Genomic DNA, 23,797 nt, shown 5'->3' on the forward strand with positions numbered 1-23,797 from the left:
CGCTGTTAATCTGAGAAAATAGCATCAGCAAAGCATGTCCGCTTTTTATATGGAGAGGGACATGTGACTTCAATGAAAGAAGCCCTTGTGTCATAACGTTGTTGATGGTTTCTGCGCCTTGATTGCCTGCTGGAATACACACATTAAGTTCATTTAATAAAACATACAGATTGCTAGTACTCTGACCTCTCCCCATTCATCGCCTTTTCCCCTCATGAAACACGAACCCCCCCCCAACCTAGCCAAAGTCCTAATGTCACGATTCAGCTGTCAGGTGACCTGGGACAAGGAGCTCCTTCCCTGTCCCTAACACTAGGGGGTGCCTTAGCTCGCCCTATTTCCCAGGATACTTCTGAAGGTGACGAAGCCGGGGCAGCCACCCTTGCCTTATCTCCTGAGTTAACCCTCTATTGTTGTGAGTTCATTTTCCCCTTCGTCACTGAGGTCTGGTGAACTCCCTATTCTGGTAAAGGAAGGTAGTGAGCCTGATTATCAGGCACCTGAGCCTAATGATGATGACTGGCTGAGTGGAGTCACGGACTGGATATAAGGCTGCCGACGCCCTTCTGCCCTGCGGGTTATTTCTCTGTGGGCTTCTAAGAGACCAGTCTGATTCCTGCTCCTCTAAAGCTAAGTTTTCTGCTTTGCCTTTTAGCATTTGTGTTTTGTTTTTGTTTGCCCTGCTTTTCTGGATTCTGCCATTCCCTGCTGGGGTGAGCTGAATCTCCTTTTGCCTGTTGCTCTGTCTTCAGAATATTCCTGAGTACTGACATAGTCTTTTTGAAGCCTAGCGTCTTCAGGGCCTTTTTCACTGTCAGTCTGTTGGCTCTTATTTTCATAGGGTTTTTCACGGATTGCAGACAGCAGCCTTCCTGTCCTTTCCTATCTAGTTTGCTTGGGCCCCGTCTTTGCTCAATCTATCTTTCTGTCTGTGTTGTGTTCTTTCTTCTTGCTTCACCGTCATATGTGGGGGGCTGCCTTTTGCTTTGGGGTCTGCTCTGGGGCAGTTTAGATTTCCCTTTCTGTCTTTAGGCTATTTAGTCCTCCGGCTGTGATCGAGGGGTATAGGGCATCGTAGGAACCCCCCACGGCTACTGCTAGTTGTGTTGCTAGGTTCAGGGGTCTGCAATCCGATAGCTGCCAACCTCTCTGGTTTTCTGGACTTAGCTAGCATTTCTGTTTTTGCCTCCTACGGTGACTCAATCATAACACTCTATGTTGTGAATTTTCTCTCTGGCTTCCCTCTGGTGATTACTGAAAATAGTGGAGCTGGTCAGATTGAGAGTTCTCTTTCTGGGCTCCCTCTGGTAGTTACTGGAGGTAGTGGAGCTGATCTGATTGACAGAGGCTTGCCACCTGATAATGAGGAAGACGATTGGAGATCTGGTGTTTCTGATTGGGATTTAAGACAGCTGACTCCCTCTATCCCTGCTGGTGATTTTTTTTTTTTCATGTGCCTCCTGAGGTCTGATGTCTCCTGCTATTTCCCTGCATGTTCAGCTAAGTGGTTCATTTGCTATTCTGTTTGCATTTGATCTGGTTTTGTTTATCTCTGCTTTGTGCGGGTCAGCTAGCTCTGGCTGGGGCTGTGCTGAATCACCACCCATATGTTACTGCATGTGTCAGTTTGTTTTGTCCCCTTTTCTATTGGTCTCTTTTTGCTTTGCTTTCAGAATATACCAGAGTGCTGATATAGTGGGGGGCGAAGTTGTGTGACTTCAGTGTTTTTTGCATCAGACGTGTTGGACTTTTGCAGGTTTTTTGCGTGATTGCAGACAGTGGCTTTCCTTTCCTGTCCTGTATAGTCAATGTGGGCCCCATCGTTTGCTCAGTCTATTTTTATGCCTGCGTTTGTGTTTTCATCTTGTCTCACCGACAATATATGTTTGGGGGTTATCTATTCCTTTGGGGTCTGCTCCAGGGCAGTTTAGATTTCCCCTTTCTTGCTTTAGGCTTAGTTAGCTCTCCGGCTGTACCGAGGCGTCTAGGATCATCGTAGGTGAGCTCCATGGCTACTGCTAGTTGTGTTGACAGGATAAGGGGTCTGCATCCGCTTAGTTACCAACCTCACTGGTTTTCTGTGGCTTAGCCTGGGCCTGCTATCCTCTGCGATGACCCATTCATAACACCTGTCTGTTCTCTTCCCCATCCAGGGAAGAGGGGTGCTACTGTGCACCGCAGTACACCAACCCAACAAACAAGGGTAAACTGAAATCACCATGCATACAAATATTCACTCACATATAACAGAGGAATGCACCAGGGAGTGGAGCATGGGGAAAAAACAAAATAGAGGAGGGAAGAGAATTACCACACTTACAAACCACGCAATAGTCACAGATAACTCCTTCAAAACTCCTCATGTGAACACCTCTCCTTCTATGCCATGAAATAAATGCTAGCTCTGATGTAGGTTTGAATCGGGACCTAGATTATAAAGGGGATGGGAGAGGCTAACCAAGCACAGCTGAGAGCTCAGAGTTTTCAACATGGTCGACTAACCCCTGTTTTGCCAAAAGAAATGAACACCATTAAAAAGAAGTGCTTTTCAGAGTAGGAGCAATCGGACACTGCAGTCTTCTGGCTACTCTCAGCGGTAACCCCATGACTCCTATCAAAAGCATTATTGGAAATGCTATAATTTACCGACATGTGCCCGAACTTTGCTCTGAACCCTAATCCGAATGTGCTACGTTGGTGCCGAATTTGAGATCGGCGAACATTTTACGACAAGTTTGCAGATCTCTACTCCCCGTATCGTACATTGCACATTGATGCCTTCCTGGACAATCCTTTTTTCTTTTTTTTTTTCATGGACTCGTAACAGAAGGAGTGCCTATAGTGAGGTCACATGACTATCTCTGGTCCTCAGAATGGACTGAGTCCTGAGATGCCATTTTTTTGCCATCTTATCTGCTGTTTTCCGGTCACTTCTTGTAACTGTTTTGCAGCTTTAGAAACCTGAAGGGGTTAATAGAAGTTTTAAAACTGAAAGTATGAACAGAGTTGGTTTTCATTTTTGTGCATTATGTTCCAACTTTTGCACTTTTTCGGATTGGTTACACGACGTGTCCACCTGAAAAGACGTGGTGTGCACATGTCCTTACAGGAGCAGTGATGCAGGTATAGTGTATCTTGTTTTCCCATGGTATTTTGTATGATTCTTCATCAGCTGATCTTCCTTCCATTTAGGATCCTGGCAGATAAAATCGGTATAATTATCTTCTAGAAAATTTACTTTAAACATTAACGAATGGCTACAGACAAGATGGAGAGGATACTACACCTCACACTAGAGATCCTCTTCCGGCTTACTGGAGAGGTGAGAGATTCTGATGACGTCACATTACATCATTCTTATCTATGGGAAAAACAGATGGATAGAACTGGAGAGGTGAGGACTCTGGAAATGTCTGTAGTGAGATTTATTAATGTGTCTCTCCATAACCAGGATTACACAGTAGTGAAGAAGACCTCTAGTGAGCGCTGTCAGGACCCTGTGTCTGAGGGATGGGGAAGACCCCTGAGCCTAATCACGGGGCCTACACCTCACCCCCTGATACATGAGGACATCAATGACCAGAAGATCCTAGAACTCACCTACAAGATGATTGAGCTGCTGACTGGAGAGGTGACACTGCTGGGAATGCTGGGACATTATACAGTAACACTATAAAGGGATCGGGGGGATGACGGTATCATTGTATGTGTCAGGTTCCTATAAGGTGTCAGGATGTCGCCATCTATTTCTCCATGGAGGAGTGGGAGTATTTAGAGGGACACACAGATGTTTACAAGGACGTCATGATGGAGGTTCCCCAGCCCCTCACATCACCAGGTAATAGACAGGACTAAATACACACGGCCTATAATTATCTGTATGTAAAGAATGAATTGAGTCCCTGTATGTGTTTCATCCAGATCTATCCAGTAAGAGGACAACACCAGAGAGATGTCCCCATCCTCTTCTTCCACAGGACTGTAAACAAGAAGATCCCAATGTTCCTCAGGATCATCAGGTAGATGGAGAGAAGGTGTCAGGAGATCTCTCCTATGATGTGTAGACGGCTGTGAAGGTCTTGTGCTTAGTCTTGTTTTATCCGCCAGTATTATATGTTTTACACTAGTGTAATGAGAGCGGTGGAGATGGCAGGATTAGAGCTGATCATAGATGTGACTTCTCCATCTGTCTGTGACTTTTACAATATTTGTTTCAGGGTGAAGATCTGACCCATATCAATACTACAGAGACATATGTGAGGGGTGATGAGTGGTGTAAAGAGGAGATTCCTACATATGACTACTCAGGTGAGTAGTGACCACTAAAGGCAGAGAAGTCACAGATTCTACTGTAATTACACACATGGTCAAAATTGTTGGTACCCCTCGTTTAATGAAAGAAAAACCCACAATGGTGACGGAAATATCTTGAATCTGACAAAAGGAATAACAGATAAAAAAAATCTATGAAAATTAACAAATGAAAGTCAGACATTGCTTTTCAACCATGCTTCCATAGAATATTTAAAAAAATAAAACTCATGAAATTGTGACAAGAGACATGTTAAATCACTGTGTGTCCACTATTTAGCATCACAGGTGTCTACAATCTTGGAATCAGTGTGTGGCCTGTATAGAGGGCTACAGATACTGACTGTGCTGTTTTGTGATATGGTGTGTATCACACTCAACTTAAACAGGAGGAAGCGAAGGAAAGATTTGTCTCAGGAGATTAGAAAGAACATTATAGACAAACATGTTAAAGGTAAAGGTTATGAGACCATCTCCAAGCAGCTTTATGTTCCTGTGATTACAGTTGCACATATTATTCAGAAATTTAAGATCCATGGGACTGTAGCCAACCTCCCTGGATGTGGCCACAGGAGGAAAATTGATGAAAAATCTTGCAACAGAATAATGACCCAAAACATACAGCTAAAAACACCCAAGAATGGCTAAGACATTGGACTATTGTAAAGTGGTCTTCTATGAGTCCTGATCTAAATCCTATTGAGCATCTTTGGAAAGAGCTGAAACCTGCCGAAAGCAAATTTTGGCAAAGTGCCAACAATTTTGTCTGGCACGCACCAGGGCAAGTGGGAAGCACGAGGCTAAGTGCCAGAACTGGTACATCTTATATATGCTCCATTTTGGTGCAGCTGAGAGCTGATATTTTTAGTCTGGAATAGGGCCAATGTCCATGTTCCCTTTGTAGGCTCTTAATATCAGCCCGCAGTTGTCTGCCAAGCCTTTGCTAGTTAAAAACTATAGGGGGACTTTATGTCAATTTTTATTTTGAGCGGGCCCCCATTTTAATAAACAGTAAAGGCTAAGTATACAACGGAGAGCTGATATTAATAGCCTGGGAAGCTCCATGGGTATTACCCCCTTCCCAGGCTATAAACATCAGCCCACAGCCATCTGCTTTACCTCTGCTGGTTATGAAAATTAAGCCCATGCAATTTTAAATTATTTTTATGAATTAATTAAATACATGTACACTAAGCTGCACACACATACTATGCTAATTATATGTGTGACTGACATCTTTATATCTATTCTATGTATTCAGGGTGGGCCATTTAGATGGATCCACCTGGGTGGGCCATTTATAAAGTTGGATCCAAAATGGCCACCTTCAAAATGGCTGCCATGGTCACCACCCATCTTGAAAAGTGTTTCCCCTCCCATATACTAATGTACCACAAGCAGAAAGTTGATTTCACCAACCATTCCCATCTTATTTAGGTGTATCCATATAAGTGGCCCACCCTGTATATATTGTTTGTAATCTATCTGTTCTATTCGGTTGCGTCACGCTGTGATTCTACTGTACGGCTTTTCATGAAATATATACAGTATATGTGTTTATTGAACTATATTTCCTTGGAAAAATATGTGTAAATGACAGAGTAATTCACTATGTCAAAGTTAATGTTACAATCGAATTGCAATCAAATAGCAATTACATGACATTTGGATGTCAGTCGGATGCTAGGTGTGAAAAATCGGATTGTACTCGCATGAAAATTGCATGGCACTGTTTGACATTAGTCCTACTTTTCTAGACCGAAATCAGAACTTTTTTTTTCATGGTAATGGGTACAAGCCCTCAAAACCTAATCCCCTGAAGCCATTGTCACCTGTACACAAGCAAAAATAAGACAACAATATCTCTCTCCTGTCCAAAATTGAATGAATAGTTACCAACGCTGTAATCAATCTGTCCGACGTGCTCATCATAATAATAATAATAATAATCTTTACTTCTATAGCAGCAACATACTCTGCAGTGATTTACAATTCAACAGTTTATATACAACAGTCCTAACAAAGTTAACGATAATACAATAATTAATGCCAAGATATTGATGACCCTGCCCATATGAGCTTACACTCCACAATGTGGAGGGAGTGACACAAAGTACAGGGGCTTATTTACAATAATGGGCCATCTATCTTGAGGAATTGGGGGTGGATAAAGGTTGGATGAGCTAGTCACCAGACAATTTTTGTAGTGCTTTTGGGTGCAAAGGACTTTGATGGAGGTTTATGAGGCAACCACTCCTGCTGAAGAGCAGGGAAAAATGACTCCCTGCAGCAAGAGCGGCCCTATGAACTGTGATGACCTCAGTGAGATCAGCGCAGTTCACCTTGAAAAATCAGGGTGTGAACGAGCCGTTCTACCCAGATTTTCAACGTGAGTGGTTACCTCAGGTCACCGTTTATTCTGATATGCACCTGTCACACAGATGGATTACGGCAAGGGACACTTTGGATTCTTTCAACTTTGGACAGGTGAGTGATATTCTTTTTTTATTTTTGTTTCTTTACAGGTGACCATGGCTTCACTGGATTAGTTGTTAAGGTGAGTATAATGTGATTTTTTTTTTTTTCTTCTTATTTTAGACTTAATTTTACCCTATATACTCTTAATTTTACCCTATATAGACAGCAGGGCCTGAATACAACTCTCAACATTGTTCCCTGGTTCCGATGATCACAGGCAGAGCAGGGTAAAATGAGAGCTGTCTTCAATATAGTAGGTGTAATAATAAGAGCAAATACCTCCAATTAGAAATGTGATATAGTTTTCCTGATTCTCTATGTCGCTGACCCTGTCGAGGTAGCTATTTAGGGAGGGCTAAATTAACCCTTCACAGTTGATCCAGTGATTTCCAAATTATTCCACAGTGTTGCTAGCAACTCAAATGACCACACGGAGACTGGGGTCTCTGTACGGGAGGATCGAGGCAGATCACTAAGCCCCTTTATTTTAGTCACTTTTTTTTATAACATTTTGCTTAATTATGCAAAGTTCTCATCTACCAATAAAATCATTTCACTTTATAAGCCAATAATATTGCAAGAAAACCGGAAACTACATATATGTCCGTACCTAAATAGAAAGTAGTATAATGGCATATTCTTCAGAGTTTTACACCCCCGCCTCCCTTATCTTTGCACCTGATGAGAACAATCTGGTTTCATGACAGCCCATGCCAATTTTAAAAATTTATCTTACAGCAACAAAAATTAAGAAACGAAACCTACAGAGAATGGATAAAACGAAACTTCAACTCTGATTTTAGTATTAACCCTTCACATTCCCCCCTAGATAAATTTATTTTAACACCTATGCAGCATCAGCGGTGCTATCCCAAGCCAACAGCTTGAGGGGTACTGGTCTCCACATGACTGATGCCGTGTTACCAGTCATGGCTGTCGTGGCGCACCCATCCCCCCTATATACTGCAGTTCATGAATAACAATTTTTGATGACGGTGGTGGAGATCTTTTGTAGGTAGCCATGTGCTTGGCTTCAACATCTTCATCAAGTAGCCTTTTGAGATCGATGTAGAGAAAAGCAGAGGCAACGACGCCTTTGGTATCATTAGCTGTCTTAGTGCAGACTTTCCTAATACATACAGAAATACACCAAAGAACAAGTTTTAGTATCACATATAGAACAAGGATACAGGCAGCAATGTGTAACAAGCTTTGTAAGATCCCAGCTATCCAGCCCCCAATTCCCTTAAATCAATTGGCTGTATTGAGAAAGGAGAAAGTGTCTCGCCACCAACTGTCCCTATTACAATCATTGTCTTTATCGTATTGATCTTTGAGTCTTTGAATATCTTCTAACTTTTAACTTCTACCAATAATAATATGGAAAATACGAAAAACCAAAACATTATGCCCCCTTCATTTGCTATTGGCTTGTTTAACCAGCTTACAGTGCGATGCGTGAATCCAAGTCAGTCTTCCTTCTAGTTTCACTGATATAGGGGTGATGAGGAGAACTTGATAGGGACCGTCATACAAGGGTTCTAGTCCGTGCTTCCTGACATGCCTCTTCACGACTACCAAATCACCAGGCTTCAGGTTATGACAGGTGTCTGTTTCTGCTGAATCTGGAAAAGAAAACTAGAGCATAAGTGTTAGCAAGATTTTTACTAAGCAGAATAACATATTGAACAGCACGGTCAGTTTCTTGTGATAACTGCTGGGGCTGGAAATTTGCAACTGGGGGCCTAGTACCAAACACTATCTCATATGGGGACAGGCCATATTTTGTAATAGGGGTAGTACGAATGTGGTATAACACAATGGGTAGGAGCTCTGGCCATGGAGCCATAGTCTCCTGCATCATTTTGGTCAATTGTCCCTCAGTGTGCCATTCAACCTCTCAACTTTCCCACTGGATTGTGGGTGGTACGGAGTATGTAGGGCTACAGTGGATCCAAGCATTGTCAGAACTTCTTAGTACACATGAGAAGAAAAGGCCGGGCCTTGATCACTTTCAACAACTTCAGGAATCCCATATATGCATATGACTTCCATCACCAGTTTCTTTGCAGTAGTTTTTGCAGTCATGTTGGTAACAGGGAATGCTTCCAGCCAACTGGAGAACATGTCAACAACAACCACCAAACAGTATTCATACCTTCCAGACTTGGGCAATGTGATATGGTCCACCTGGAGCCTTTGGAAAGGATAGTCGGGCTTAGCAAGATGCTTCGGGGGCACACGTTGAAGGTGACCGGGATTACAAGTCTGACAGATATTACAGGCACAGTTGAGCGCTGACAAAACTGTGGAAATTCCCGGGGCCCAGTAGAATTTTTGCACCAGTGCGAGGGCCTTATTCTTTCCTCGATATATAGGTCCATGTGCCCATATGGCAATAGCAGGGTACCTCCGCTTAGAGAGACACACAAGTCGGTCCTTTTTCCAGAGACCATTATCCATTCGTGCCCCATCAGTCTTCCATTGCTTCACCTCTTCCTTTGGAGACCTTCTCTGCATCATCATTAAGCGGTCTCGCAGGGTCCGACAGAAAACTTCAGTCTGTTGTAGATCATCAGGTTCTTGTAGGGTCAGTGCTTCTTGTAACTGTTTACGCTGAGAGCGTGTGGTCACCATAGTTGGTATGGTTGGTTCAACGGGTAAAAGAGCGACGGCTTTTGCTTGCATATCCGCAAATATGTTGCTGACAGTCTGTGGACTGGTCCTAGGACCGTGCGCCATAACTTTGATAATGGCCACCTGAGTAGGTAATTTGATCGAGTCCATGAGGGTTTTAACAGCTTCAGCATTTTTCACTGAGGTTCCGGCAGTAGTAATAAACCCTCGATTGGCCCATAGAGCCCCAAAATCGTGAGCAATACCAAATGCATACCGTGAGTCCGTGTATATATTAGCCCGTCTGTTCTTGGCCAAAGTACATGCAGTAGACAGAGCCTGGAGTTCTGCTTCTTGTGCTGACTGTGAGGGCGGGAGCGCAGCTGCGTGCACTACATTGTCCTCTGTGGTAACAACGTATCCCGTGTGGAATCTACCAAACTCGTCAGCATAACTTGAACCATCCGTGTATAACACCAGATCGGGATTTGGGAGTGGATTCTCACTGACATTTGGTGGAGTAGCTGTTTCTTCTTGGGAACAATCATGTTGGAGGTAATCCTCATCACTGCCATCTTCCCTTATAGTTCATTATACAGTCTTTCAAAGCATTGTAAAGGGGTTGCGTTATGCGGGATGCATCCGGTATCCACTGACAACAATAAGTGCATAAGAAAACGCTGGAGTTCAGCTTCATCTTTTAAGATAAGATAAGATAATCCTTTAATCGTCCCACCATGGGGAAATTCAGAGTATTACAGCAGCAAGGCAGGAACAAGTACAGATGCATAAAGGCATTACATTGACAGTAGGTAGGTACATATACGAAAAAAAAAAAGATATAACTGGACTATCACAACTTTGGATCTATCAGTTCACTGTTTGGGTCGTTCTCCGTTTTGGACAGTGCTGGTTATACAGCCTAACTGCAGAAGGAAGGACTTTCGATAGCGCTCCCTCTCACATTTAGGATGAAGTAGCCGGTCACTGACAGTACTGCACATCTTTGTCACGGTCTCATGCATGGGATGGGAATCATTCTGCACCATGTAGCTCACCTTGGCCAGTATCCTCCTGTCACCTACTTCCTGAGCTGGGTCAAGGGGGCATCCCAGGACAGAGCTGTCCCTTCTAATCAGTTTGTCCAGCCCATTCCTATCCCTGGTTGATATGCCACTACCCTAGCACGCCACACCAAAGAAGATGACTGATGCCACAACAGAGTTGAAGAAGGATGCAAGGAGTGCCCCTCTAACTCCGAAGGCTCTCAGCCTTCTGAGCAGATAAAGCCTGCTTTGGCTCTTCCTGTACACTGCATCCAAGTGATGGGCCCAGTCAAGCTTATTATTGAGGATCACACCAAGGTATTTATAGGTGTCGACTATCTCAATGTCATTTCCCTGAATGTTCACCACTACTGGTGGATTTTTGCCCTTGCGAAAGTCCACCACCAATTCCTTGGTCTTCCCGGAATTAATCCTAAGGTGGTTCCTCTGACACCACTCCACAAAAGCTTGGTTAGTGTCTCTGTACTCTTTCATCACCTCCTGTGATGAGGCCTACTATTGCAGAGTCATCAGAATACAGTGTTTCCAGGTTTCTCCAGGTGAGAGAGAGTCCTTTCTAGAAGGTGGATAATGGCATCATCCACACCAATGCCCGGCCTGTAGGCAAACTGGAGAGGGTCCATATCCGAGCTCACTAGAGGACGGAGACGTGTGAGAACCAATCTCTCTAATACCTTCATCAGGTGTGATGTCAATGCTACAGGTCTATAGTCACTAAGGTCTTTCGGATAAGGTTTCTTCGGAACTGGTACCACACACGATAATTTCCACAGTTGTGGTACTATACCCATTCTCAGGCTCATATTGAACAGATATGTAATGATCTCACTCAGCTGGTGCCCGCAGGTTTTGATTAGTCTTGCACTGATGCCGTCAGGACCTGCAGCCTTCAAAACTTTGATCTTATTCAGTTCTTTTGCAACCTGGGTACTTGTGAAGAACAGACCCTGGCTCAGTTGACAAGTTGCAGCAGGGGGTGAGGTTATTGTAGCAGAGAGGTGTGAATGGTATGTAGGGGCAGGAGCAGCCAGTGTGTGATTAAATCTGTTAAAGAATAGATTAAGTTCATTAAGCCCCTCTTTATCTACAACCATCCTGGAGACAGTCTGTCTATGCCCAGATATAGACTTTAGACCCTCCCAGACTTCATGGATACTTTTCTGTGACAGTTTCAGTTCAATTTTTCTCTTATAATTAGCCTTTGCCTGCCTGATTAGATTCTTCAGATCTTTCTGCACCTCTCGCAGCCTGCCTTTTGGGAAAGGAAGGGAGCTGACGGCTATTATTCTTTCTTCTGCGAGGTGTCTGGCACCCTGAAGGAGACAGTGACGCAAGAACATCACTTGACCAAGGCAGAACTGAAGTCTCGAGGCCGAAACCCGACATTTCAGTGCTGCCAGATGCTTTAAGGAGGCTAACAGTGGCAGAAATGGCAAAAGACACCTGGATATATATACAGTATATATATATATATATATATATATATATATATATATATATATATATATATATATATATATATATAATATAATATTTTTGCAAACCTGGTTGGGACTGTTTTGGGCCCCTTGGCATAACTGTCCATATTAACTGTCGTCCCTGCTAAGTGATTGCAAATAGAAACTGGCAGTCTGGGTGTAACTGAATGCTAAAGAAGGCATTGGTAAGATCAATAACTGTAAACCAAGCAGCATCCTGGGGCATTTGGGACAAAAGAGTATGTGGATTAGGCACCAGGTTTGAGAAACACTTTTACTGGTTCTGTCAGACACCGCACTACACTTGCTCATAGAGCCAGTGCGCGTGTCCTGAGTACAGAAGCAGTGCTAAAAGATACCTGTGGAGTGGGCAGCAGCGGTGACAATGCGTGCTTCAAGCTAATAGTGTCAGGGACCAGTCAGCGCTGGAAAGTAAAGAGGCACGGGACCTGCGGACACTGAAAATGAGCAAGCGTGCACAGGACCTATGGTCATGTGAACGGTCATGTGGCTGCAAGGGGGCGGGGCTTAGCGTCAGAAGCCAGAGAACTCAGATTCAGGCAAAACAAGTCATGTACAGTACAGTCAAATGAGGTACAGGAGGGATAAACAGACGGGAGGTCAGACAAAGCCAAAGGTCATACACAGGATCACAGTACAGTACCAGGGAGGAGACAGAGCGGATAATCAGGGCCAAGCAGAGATCAAAACCAAACAGACATAGGAGGTACCAGGCAGAATCCAAAGCGATATCCAGGGAACAGACCGAGTCATACACAGAGAATCAAGTAACCAGAACACAGCACTAACACACTCAGGGGTCACCACACAATGCCAAGGGCGAAAGTATAACTTACAGGGATGGGAGCGTCCTGAGGCTATAAGAAGCCTCCCCCAGAACCAGGGAGAGGCCACAATCATAGCCCCAGGTGTGCAGGTAAGCCTGCACTGGGATCACAACCTTAAACCCCAGAAATGCCAGTCATCAGCACTGGTTCCAGACATTAATCCCAAGTGTGCGAGTCAAACCCGCACTGAGATCATGACAGTACCCCCCCTCAACGGGGGGGGCCTCTGGACCCCCAGGCTTGCCCGGGTACTTAGCATGGAAAGCCCGCACCAGGCGATCAGCATGCATCAACCGGGCAGGTACCCAGGACCTGTCCTCCGGTCCATACCCCTTCCAGTGAACCAGGTACTGTACCGACCGCTGTAGCAACCTGGAATCTACGATATGACCAACCTCGTACTCCACCTGCCCCTCGACCAAAACAGGAGGAACAGCAGACTCTGAGTCTCCCTGGACTGCTTCAAAAGGTTTCAGTAGAGATTTGTGGAAGACGTTAGGGATCTTGAAAGAGGGTGGAAGGCACAGCCTATACGCCACTGGATTGATTTTTTCCACAATCTTGTACGGGCCAATGAATTTGGGTCCCAACTTGGCTGACGGAATCTTTAACTTAATGTTTCGCGTGGAGAGCCAAACTTTCTCTCCCACCCGAAACATGGGACCAGGTGTTCGTTTCCTGTCCGCGAAAAACATACCTACCTTGAGACCTAGATATACGCCGCTGGACTTCTGCCCATGTATCTTTTAACCGCTGAACAGAGTCCTCAGCCCCGGGTCACCCCGAATCCAGACGAGAAAACTCACCAAAATGAGGACTGAACCCATAGTTAATCAAGAAAGGGGACCTACCAGTGGATTGACTCACCTGACTATTGAAGGCAAATTCAGCCAACGGCAGTGCATCGCACCAGTCATTCTGTCTAGCAGAGGTTAGACACCTGAGGATCTGTTCCAGGGACTGGTTAGTGCGCTCCGTCTGTCCATTGCTCTCAGGATGGTATGCAGACGAAAAGGACAGAGACATACCTAATTTTTTGCAGAAAGCACGCCAAAACTTAGCCACAAACTGCACACCACGATCAGACACCACATTCAGGGGTACCCCATGCAACCGGATCACATGCTGCACAAATAACCTGGACAACGTCTCAGCTGACGGTAGTGCGGACAGGGGTACGAAATGAGCCTGCTTAGAAAACCTGTCCACTACTACCCATACCACTGTATTACCCTTAGATGGAGGGAGATTGGTAACAAAATCCATGGATAAGTGAGTCCATGGCCTTTCGGGCACTGCAAAGGGTATCAGCTCCCCTGCCGGCCGGCTATGAGAGCTTTTAGAACGAGCGCAGACCCCACAACCAGCAATGAATTTTTTTATGTCCGAACCAAGGGTAGGCCACCAAAAGATCCTAGCCACCGCCAGACGTGTGGCTGAAATACCAGGGTGAGCACTCAGCTTGGATTCATGGAACTCCTGCAAGAGTTTCAGGCGAAGTTGCTCTGGGACAAACAACTTCCCCTCCGGCTTGGCCGCCGAGGCCTGCGACTGGGCCCCCTGAATCTCCCGTTCCAATTCAGATGAGACCTCTGCTATCACAACCCCAGGGTGAAGAATGCAGGATGGTTGCTCAGGGGTCGACACCGGCTGAAAACTGCGTGATAAGGCGTCAGCCTTGACATTCTTAGACCCTGGACGAAATGTAATCGTAAACTGAAAACGGGAAAAAAAAGTGACCAACGGGCCTGTCTGGGCGTTAGTCTTTTAGCAGACTCAATGTACGACAAATTTTTGTGATCCGTGATCACCGTAACCGGGTGACTGGCCCCCTCCAAAAAGTGCCTCCATTCTTCAAACGCCAATTTGACCGCAAGAAGCTCTCTATTGCCTACGTCGTAATTTCTTTCCGCAGCAGAGAACTTCTTGGAAAAGAAAGCACATGGCCTGAGGTTGGTTAGAGTGGCAGGCCCTTGGGACAACACCGCCCCCACCCCCACCTCAGAGGCGTCCACTTCCACGACGAATGGTTTGGACGGATCTGGCTGCACTAACACAGGAGCAGACATAAAACACTTTTTCAGCGTCGCAAAGGCCTCTCTTGCGAGCGAGGACCAATTTCTCACATCCGCACCTTTGCATGTTAGATCCGTGAGCGGTTTGACCACTTGCGAAAACCCCCGGATAAATTTGCGGTAATAATTGGCGAACCCCAAGAAGCGCTGAAGACCCTTAAGATCTCGGGGTTGCACCCAATCCGCAATGGCCTGCACCTTCTTGGGGTCCATGCAAAAACCCTCACCGGATACAATTAACCCCAAAAAGGACAACTCTTGTACGCAGAATACACATTTCTCCAATTTGGCATACAAATGATTTTCTTTAGGCCTTTGGAGCACAGTTCGTACATGTTCCAAATGAGAATACTTGTCGGGGGAATATATCAAAATATCATCTAAGTAGATAACGACAAAACGACCAATGAGATCCGAGAATACCACGTTGATGAAATTCTGAAATATGGCAGGGGCGTTGGTAAGACCAAACGGCATGACTAAATTTTCAAATAGTCCCTCGGTCGTGAGGAACGCAGTTTTCCATTCATCCCCCTCTCGGACCCTTATCAAATTATATGCCCCCCGAAGGTCCAGTTTAGAAAACCACTTTGCCCCTGATAGTTGGTTACATAAATCGGGAATCAACGGAAGGGGGTACGTATTCCGTACAGTAATTTGATTAAGCTCCCGGAAGTCGAGACAGGGACGTAACCCGCCATCTTTTTTTCTTTACAAAAAAGAAACCTGCCGCCACAGGTGAGACTGAAGGACGTATGTGTCCTTTGCGCAGACTTTCAGTAATGTACTCCTTCATAGCCAAGCGCTCAGGACCGGACAAATTAAACAGACGGGCTTTGGGTAATTTAGCCCCCGGGACCAGCTCAATAGCGTAGTCAAAGGGTCTATGTGCGGTAACGTCTCGGCCTCGCTTTCGGAGAATACATCTTCGAAGTCCTTCAGGCATTCCGGAATACCTTCCAGCTCGACAGATGATACAGACACAGATTTAACAGGTTCAATCAGCAGTGCGGATTTATCACATAACTCAAAATCATTAAACCCCCATTGAACAATCTCCCTCGTTTTCCAGTTAATAACTGGGTTATGGCGTTGTAACCAGGGCATGCCCAACACCAACCCTGCAGGTAGATTGTCTAGCACAAAACAACTTATGTTTTCCACATGAGTAGCGCCCACTCTGAGCGAAAACACATCAGACATAAAGCGAATTCCCTCCTTAGTGAGGGGAGATGAGTCAATGGCCATCACCTTGATAGGGACAGTTATGCTCAAGGTTCCAATCTTGCAGTGTGTGACCAATTGGGAGTCAATAAGATTAATAGATGATCCGCAGTCCACGAAGGCTGTAGAGGAAAAAGAACTACCATCCACAAACAGTTCCACAGGCAGTACTACTTTAGAAAACGAGGAAAATGGTACCTGAGGGTCTGAGCAGACTCCCCGTTGACTACCCAGACCTAGTCGTTTCCCGCCGACCGGGTTTGAAGACGGGCAATTCAGGCACTCCCTTTTCCAATGTCCCGTTTTACCGCAGTAAAAGCATAACTGCTTGTCCTTCCGGCGTTTCCTCTCCATATCCTTCAGGGAGAGAGCGCCTACATCCATGGGCTCAGGGGCAGTCTCTTTTCCACTGGGGAATAATGGAGTATCCACCTGCATCACCCCTCTGGCCCGCAGCCTGCGGTCCATCCGGACGGCCTGGGTCATGGCGTGCTCGAGAGAGTTAGGTGGGGGATGTAATGCCAAGGCATCCTGCAGCCGCTCGGACAAGCCTCTGCGAAGGAGTCCTCGGAGTGCGGTGTCGCTCCAAGAGACCTCTGCCGCCCAGCGGCGGAACTCGGAACAAAACCACTCAGCTGAGTGTTTCCCCTGACAGACACTCATCCACATGTCCTCTGCCAATCGCACTCGGTCAGGTTCATCATAAATGTGCCCGAGGGCTTCAAAGAATGTGTTCACTGACATACGTTCAGGAGCAGAGGAAGACAGAGAGAAAGCCCATGCTTGCGGAGCCCCCTGAAGTAGGGAAATAATGACCCCCCCCCCACCCTCTGGAACTCATCCCCGGAGGAGCGGGGCCTTAGAGAAAAAAAATGCTTGCATCCTTCTCTGAAAGACCTGTACTCCTTTTTATCCCCTGAGAAAAGGTCTGGCAATTTGACCGGAGATTCGGGGGACGCTAATGACACATCCCTACCCCCAGAACTAGAAGCCCCTGCATCGACAGCCCCCTGCACAGTAACCACCAACTGTTGCTGGGTCTGGGCCATCGTGCGTTGTTCCACATTGAGCTTATGGAACATTTGGGTCAGGTGCTTGACCTGCTCAGCCAAGGCTTGTATGGGATCCATGAGGATAACACACTTTTTTTTTTTTTTTTTTTTTTTCCTTCAGAAAAAAAAAAAAAAACTGAAACGGTCAGTTATAATGTCAGAGACACCGCACTACACTTGCTCCTAGAGCCAGTGCGCGTGTCCTGAGTACAGAAGCAGTGCTAAAAGATACCTGTGGAGTGGGCAGCAGCGGTGACAATGCGTGCTTCAAGCTAATAGTGTCAGGGACCAGTCAGCACTGGAAAGCAAAGAGGCACGGGACCTGCGGACACTGAAAATGAGCAAGCTTGCACAGGACCTATGGTCATGTGAACGGTCATGTGGCTGCAAGGGGGCGGGGCTTAGCGTCAGAGAAGCCAGAGAACTCAGATTCAGGCAAAACAGAAGTCATGTACAGTACAGTCAAATGAGGTACAGGAGGGATAAACAGACGGGAGGTCAGACAAAGCCAAAGGTCATACACAGGATCACAGTACAGTACCAGGGAGGAGACAGAGCGGATAATCAGGGCCAAGCAGAGATCAAAACCAAACACATAGGAGGTACCAGGCAGAATCCAAAGCGATATCCAGGGAACAGACCGAGTCATACACAGAGAATCAAGTAACCAGAACACAGCACTAACACACTCAGGGGTCACCATACAATGCCAAGGGCGAAAGTATAACTGACAGGGATGGGAGCATCCTGAGGCTATAAGAAGCCTCCCCCAGAACCAGGGAGAGGCCACAATCATAGCCCCAGGTGTGCAGGTAAGCCTGCATCGGGATCACAACCTTTAACCCCAGAAATGCCAGTCATCAGCACTGGTTCCAGACATTAACCCCACGTGTGCGAGTCAAACCCGCACTGAGATCATGACAGGTTCTACAGGCATTTTCCCTATATCATTTGGCCCTTTTGACCAGAGTTTAGATGGTATCTCTGAGAGGTATGGGGTGAGTCATTGATCCTCAGGCAATATTGGGGGTGGATCTGAGCCTATCAGGGCCACCATAACTGTAGGAAGGGCATGCAAAATACAGATTTCCTCACTGTCTTCATCTACATAGGGATTATATAACAAAAAAAACCCATCTGACCATCATCTTGGAATTGTATTCTGGAGCGGAACTGTGATAATAAATCTACCCCTAGTAAATTTACTGAACATGTGGGAGAGATCACGAACTGAGCAGTAACGAGAATTAGCAGGGAGGGGCTGAGGAGCAGGGTTCCCACTAGCTGAAGTCTGAGGAAGGGGAGGGAGAGTTTGCTGTGTGAGCTGAAGGGCACACTGTGTGTGCTCGCAGCTGCGGTGGGGGCTAGAGGTTGCTGTTTGCTTTTTTTTTTTTTTTTTCTTTTTTTTTTCTCTCTCTCTCTCTGCTGAACAGAGTGGGTTAAAGTCTTCTGAAAACTTTTTTTTTCCTCTGGAGCTGGTAAATGGAAGGGGTGGATACTCAACCACTAGCAATAACGGGGACTGAGGCTGGCGGCGGATGATAATAGGTGCCGTCGGCAGAGGTGGGGGCTGCGACTCTCGGTCTCCTTGTGCCACAATTATAACAGACCTCTCTCCACTGAGGATTAGTAACTACACATACAGCACAGATCCACCCGGCAGGATCGTAGGGTGGGGGCATACTGAGTTTCGGTAGTCCAGGATACATCGGTGCCTTAGGGTTAAGGGGCACAGAGCTTACAGTCGGGAGGAGGCTTGATTTCCTGGGGAGGGACCTTATCATCTAGCAGGGAAACTTCTTGTTTCAAATCATCACTTTTAACTATTCGACTGCCTGACACATTGTCTGGATCTTAGTTCCTTCTTTAATCAATCACATTCTCACACCACAGTCACTTTCTTGAACCAAAAAACATCCCGTCCCTGTCATAATAGACAATTTTTCCTTCTTCAACATAGCAGTAACAGAAACATTCAGAACTCACGTGCTGTTCAATGTCCACATAACCTTCATTATACAATTCATGTGCCAAGCCACGGAATTCCTCAGCGCCTTCAAGTAATCCATCATCAGTCGATCTCCCTTTATTTATTTATTTTTTAACTCCTTCATCCCATAGCGTAGGCTGCAACCTCCCGCCCTTAGGAAATCCCAGAATCGAAAATATTTTTCCTGCATTCCTGAGAAATTTCTTTCCTCGTCTTTGAATCATAAGACTAACAGTATCTGATCCTTCGCACAATTCCAAACTTTTCTTTTTCTTCCACAGAAACATAATTCTCTCCTTTAGAGCTAAATATCCTGACAAATTGTGCACAATACTGGAGCGGCCGTCTCCGTTTGTTCCACAGGGTCAATAATCCCCCTCTGGGATTGCCCAAAATTCACGGTATTCAGTGAAAGGAGGAGGGCGTCTCAGACTATCCCTCCGGACACCTCTGGTTATATATATCTTTCTATATATACCTGAGTTACGTATCCTACCCCGTCTTCGATCACTCACCACGCCTGACTCTTAACAGTGAATTCAGGATATTTTGACTATAAAGAGAGCCACAACAGTGGTCAATCCGGGGTGTCCGTCCCTTATGAGGTACGGTTCGAGCACTGGGCCCCCAATGGGACTACACCTCTATATGATTCCACCCTTGAATCACCCCACCAGGGGACAAACCTCAGATCCTCTTTGCAGCAACAAGCACAGGAAAACCACACCAACGGTCAGTCTGAACAGTATAACTGTCAACTTACCGTGGTTGTGGGGGGTGATCAGTCCCAATTTTCCAGCACCTGTGTCCGCTCCGAGGGTCCTTTATCTTGTTGTCCTCCGGGGGCAGAGGCGTCCCTGTCCGGGGGCCCCACGTTGCGGGCCACTGTCGAGGTAGCTATTTAGGGAGGGCTAAATTAACCCTTCACGGTTGATCCAGTGATTTCCAAATTATTCCACAGTATTGCTAGCAACTCAAATGACCATACGGAGACTGGGGTCTCTGTACGGGAGGATTGAGGCAGATCACTAAGCCCCTTTATTTTAGTCACTTCTTTTATAACATTTTGCTTAATTATGCAAAGTTCTCATCTACCAATAAAATCATTTAACTTTATAAGCCAATAATATTGCAAGAAAACCGAACACTACATATATGTCCGTACCTAAATAGAAAGTAGTATAATGGCATATTCTTCAGAGTTTTACACCCCCGCCTCCCTTATCTTTGCACCTGATGAGAACAATCTGGTTTCATGACAGCCCATGCCAATTATTATAAAAATGTATCTTACAGCAACAAAAATTAAGAAACGAAACCTACAGAGAATGGGTAAAACGAAACTTCAACTCTGATTTTAGTATTAACCCTTCACAACGCCATGTCCAGGGCATTTCAGTAGCTTAAGTATCCATGGTTATGACCACTAGCAACTAACAGTCGCTATATCAGTGGTAGTAACCATGGATACCTAAGCTAATGCAATGCTCTGCACATAGGGTGAGCAGAAGAACATAGTGAGGCAGAAGAACTGTATTACATGTTTCCCAATATTATTATTACATATACTACATATGGGGATGGATGATCAGAGATGGGAATAACCCTTTGAGAATCTTACATGTTTTTATGGTGTATATTTTTTATTTGTTGCTATAGATTGTAATGTAATAAAGCTTATATTTAATCCTCCCTTTATTGCTTCAAACTTTTCTGGGTTTGTGTATTATGTTTCTCGATTGTACTTTAGAGGTTCAGTACCATGGGATTTGTGAACAGGTGGCTCACCACTGTCTTAGGTCATAGATTCACTATACTTTGAGTTGTATAGAATTATGTATATAGAAATTATATAAAATATAAGGCATTGATATTGAAAAGTAATAATATCCGATTCATTCTTGGCAGGTGACTGTGGTGTCAAACCAGATACCTATGAAAAGCATGCCATTATTCCAGCTATCCCTCCAGCCCTTCAGAGCAAAAATCAATCATCGGAGCCTTTTCAATCAGTCACCTATTTGGATTCATCACAGACTGATAAGCAAAATGAAAGCTGCAAACGTGATGTTGAGCATCAAATAATTCCCACAGAGAAGAAACCATTTTCCTGTTCAGAATGTGGGAAATATTTTAAATGTAAATCACAATTGCTTACACATAAGAGAAGTCACACAGGGGAGAAGCCATTTTCCTGTTCAGAATGTGGGAAATGTTTCAGCCGAAAAGCACATCTCCTTAGACATCAGCTAAGTCACACAGGAGAAAAGCCATTTTCATGTTCAGAATGTGGGAAATGTTTTACCCATAAGTCAACTTTGCTTACACATTGTAGAAGTCACACAGGGGAGAAGCCATTTTCATGTTCAGAATGTGGGAAATGTTTCATGGCTAAATCAACACTTCTTAGACATCAGAGAAGTCACACAGGAGAAAAGCCATTTTCATGCTCAGAATGTGGGAAATGTTTTAACCGTAAGTCAAATTTGGTTACACATTACAGAAATCACACAGGACAGAAGCCATTTTCATGTTCAGAATGTGGGAAATGTTTTACCCATAAGTCAACTTTGCTTACACATTGTAGAAGTCACACAGGGGAGAAGCCATATTCATGTCCAGAATGTGAGAAATGTTTTAACAAGAAGTCAACTTTGCTTGCACATTACAGAAGTCACACAGGGGAGAAGCCATATTCATGTCCAGAATGTGGGAAATATTTTTCCCAGAGATCAGATCTTCTTAAACATCAAAGAATCCACACAGTAGAGAAGCCATATTCATGTCCAGAATGTGAGAAATGTTTTTTCCAGAGATCAGATCTTCTTAAACATCAAAGAAAACACACAGGAGAAAAGCCATTTTCATGTCCAGAATGTGGGAAGTGTTTTACAGAGAAATCAAGTCTTCTCAATCATCAGAGAATTCACACAGGAGAAAAGCCATTTTCATGTTCAGAATGTGGGAAATGTTTTACCCAGAGATCAGATTTTCTTAAACATCAAAGAATCCACACCGTAGAGAAGCCGTATTCATGTCCAGAATGTGGGAAGTGTTTTATCCAGAGATCAAATCTTCTTATACATCAAAGAAAACACACAGGAGAAAAGCCATGTTCATGTCCAGAATGTGGGAAGTGTTTTAAAGAGAAATCAAATCTTCTCAATCATCAGAGAATTCACACAGGAGAAAAGCCATTTTCATGTTCAGAATGTGGGAAATGTTTTAACTGCAAGTCAACTTTGCTTACACATTACAGAAGGCACACAGGAGAGAAGCCATATTCATGTTCAGAATGTGGGAAATGTTTTATCCAAAGATCAGATCTTCTTATACATCAAAGAAAACACACAGGAGAAAAGCCATGTTCATGTCCAGAATGTGGGAAGTGTTTTACAGAGAAATCAAGTCTTCTCAATCATCAGAGAATTCACACGGGAGAAAAGCCATTTTCATGTTCAGAATGTGGGAAATGTTTTACCCAGAGAGCAGCTCTTCTTAAACATCAAAGAATTCACACAGGAGAGAAGCCATATTCATGTCCAGATTGTGGGAAATGTTTTACCCAGAGAGCAGATCTTCTTAAACATCAAAGAATTCACACAGGAGAGAAGCCGTATTCATGTCCAGAATGTGGGAAATGTTTTAGTTCGAGTTCTAATCTTGTTGCACATCAGAGAACTCATACAGGGTAGAAACCATTTTTTATGTTCCAAATGTGGGAAATGTTATTTTTGGGAATCCTCTTCATCATCTAAAATCTCATGTAGAGTGTGAAGGAAATAAATAATAAGGGCTATTAATAAGGCAGGAGAGTTACATTTAGTTGACAAAGCAGTGAAACATTGTAAGCACAAAGGGGGTTTTGCTGGAGGTAGGTGTCAATCCTGGCACCTTAGCTCCTGGATTTTCAGCTTACAGGGGGGATAGCAAATGGTCTGTACTAGAAGGAATATCTCCTATTTGAAAGGGCACAGCTTGGCTCATTGTCCATTCATAGACAGCATCGTTTAACCAATTCCCGACTTGCGCTGTATATATGGCGCAGTAGGAGCTGTGTTCCCGCACACTACGGTATAGATATGGCGCTGTGATCAGCTAGGTCAACGATCTGTCATTATACAGTTGATGTCTTATCCGGGGATAGTGTAGAAGAGTAAAAAAGATTAAAAAAGAATTGTAAAAATATTTTTTTAAAGTACAAAAAAAAAAAAAACTATTAATCCAATAAATATATTTGTTTAACCTGTGAGAATCATGTGGGAATAGTGGATGAGGGCAGGTATATCTCGCCCAGATTCCTTTCCTATGTGGCCTAGTCTGGTCAGTATCGCACCTGCTTGCTAATGAATAATGGGAGGTGGATATAAAAGGATGCCAGGTGGTTGTGTGAGTGTCTCAGCCTGGGAACACAGAGAGCCTGTCTGTGTGAGAGACACGTGAGTGGAAGCAGTGCCCACTGCAACTGTGGTTTGGCTGGACGGGAGAAGCCCGCCAGTTGGTAGTTAGGTTGTCCATTGTTTAGTTAGTGCCGGACAGGCAAGGATTTGTTTTATTTCCTTTTGCATTGCTTTCACCGTTAATAAACCTGACCCAGGGTCAGTTATACACGAATCCCAGCTCTGCGCCTGAGTTTAATGCTGAACGCACGTGACCTT

General features: G+C 44.7%; 1 protein-coding gene across 2 annotated transcripts in view; it reads left to right on the plus strand.

Annotated features, from left to right (window-relative positions):
- Window positions 1-23,394, plus strand: part of LOC141094222 (uncharacterized) — a 65,961-nt gene extending 42,567 nt beyond the window's left edge. For both annotated transcript variants that reach the window (XM_073580024.1, XM_073580025.1), the window contains exons 2-7: window positions 3,193-3,322; window positions 3,452-3,631; window positions 3,715-3,838; window positions 3,922-4,019; window positions 4,218-4,308; window positions 21,048-23,394. In XM_073580024.1, the coding sequence (XP_073436125.1) occupies window positions 3,254-3,322; window positions 3,452-3,631; window positions 3,715-3,838; window positions 3,922-4,019; window positions 4,218-4,308; window positions 21,048-22,834 (2,349 nt within the window). In that variant the 5' untranslated portion in view covers window positions 3,193-3,253 and the 3' untranslated portion in view covers window positions 22,835-23,394. The remainder of the gene's footprint in view (window positions 1-3,192; window positions 3,323-3,451; window positions 3,632-3,714; window positions 3,839-3,921; window positions 4,020-4,217; window positions 4,309-21,047) is intronic.
- Window positions 23,395-23,797: the final 403 nt, after the last annotated feature.

The sequence above is a fragment of the Dendrobates tinctorius genome, unplaced genomic scaffold (genome assembly GCF_039654945.1).
Source record: "Dendrobates tinctorius isolate UK_male_01 unplaced genomic scaffold, ASM3965494v1 ptg000063l, whole genome shotgun sequence".
Classification (NCBI taxonomy): Eukaryota; Metazoa; Chordata; class Amphibia; order Anura; family Dendrobatidae; genus Dendrobates; species Dendrobates tinctorius.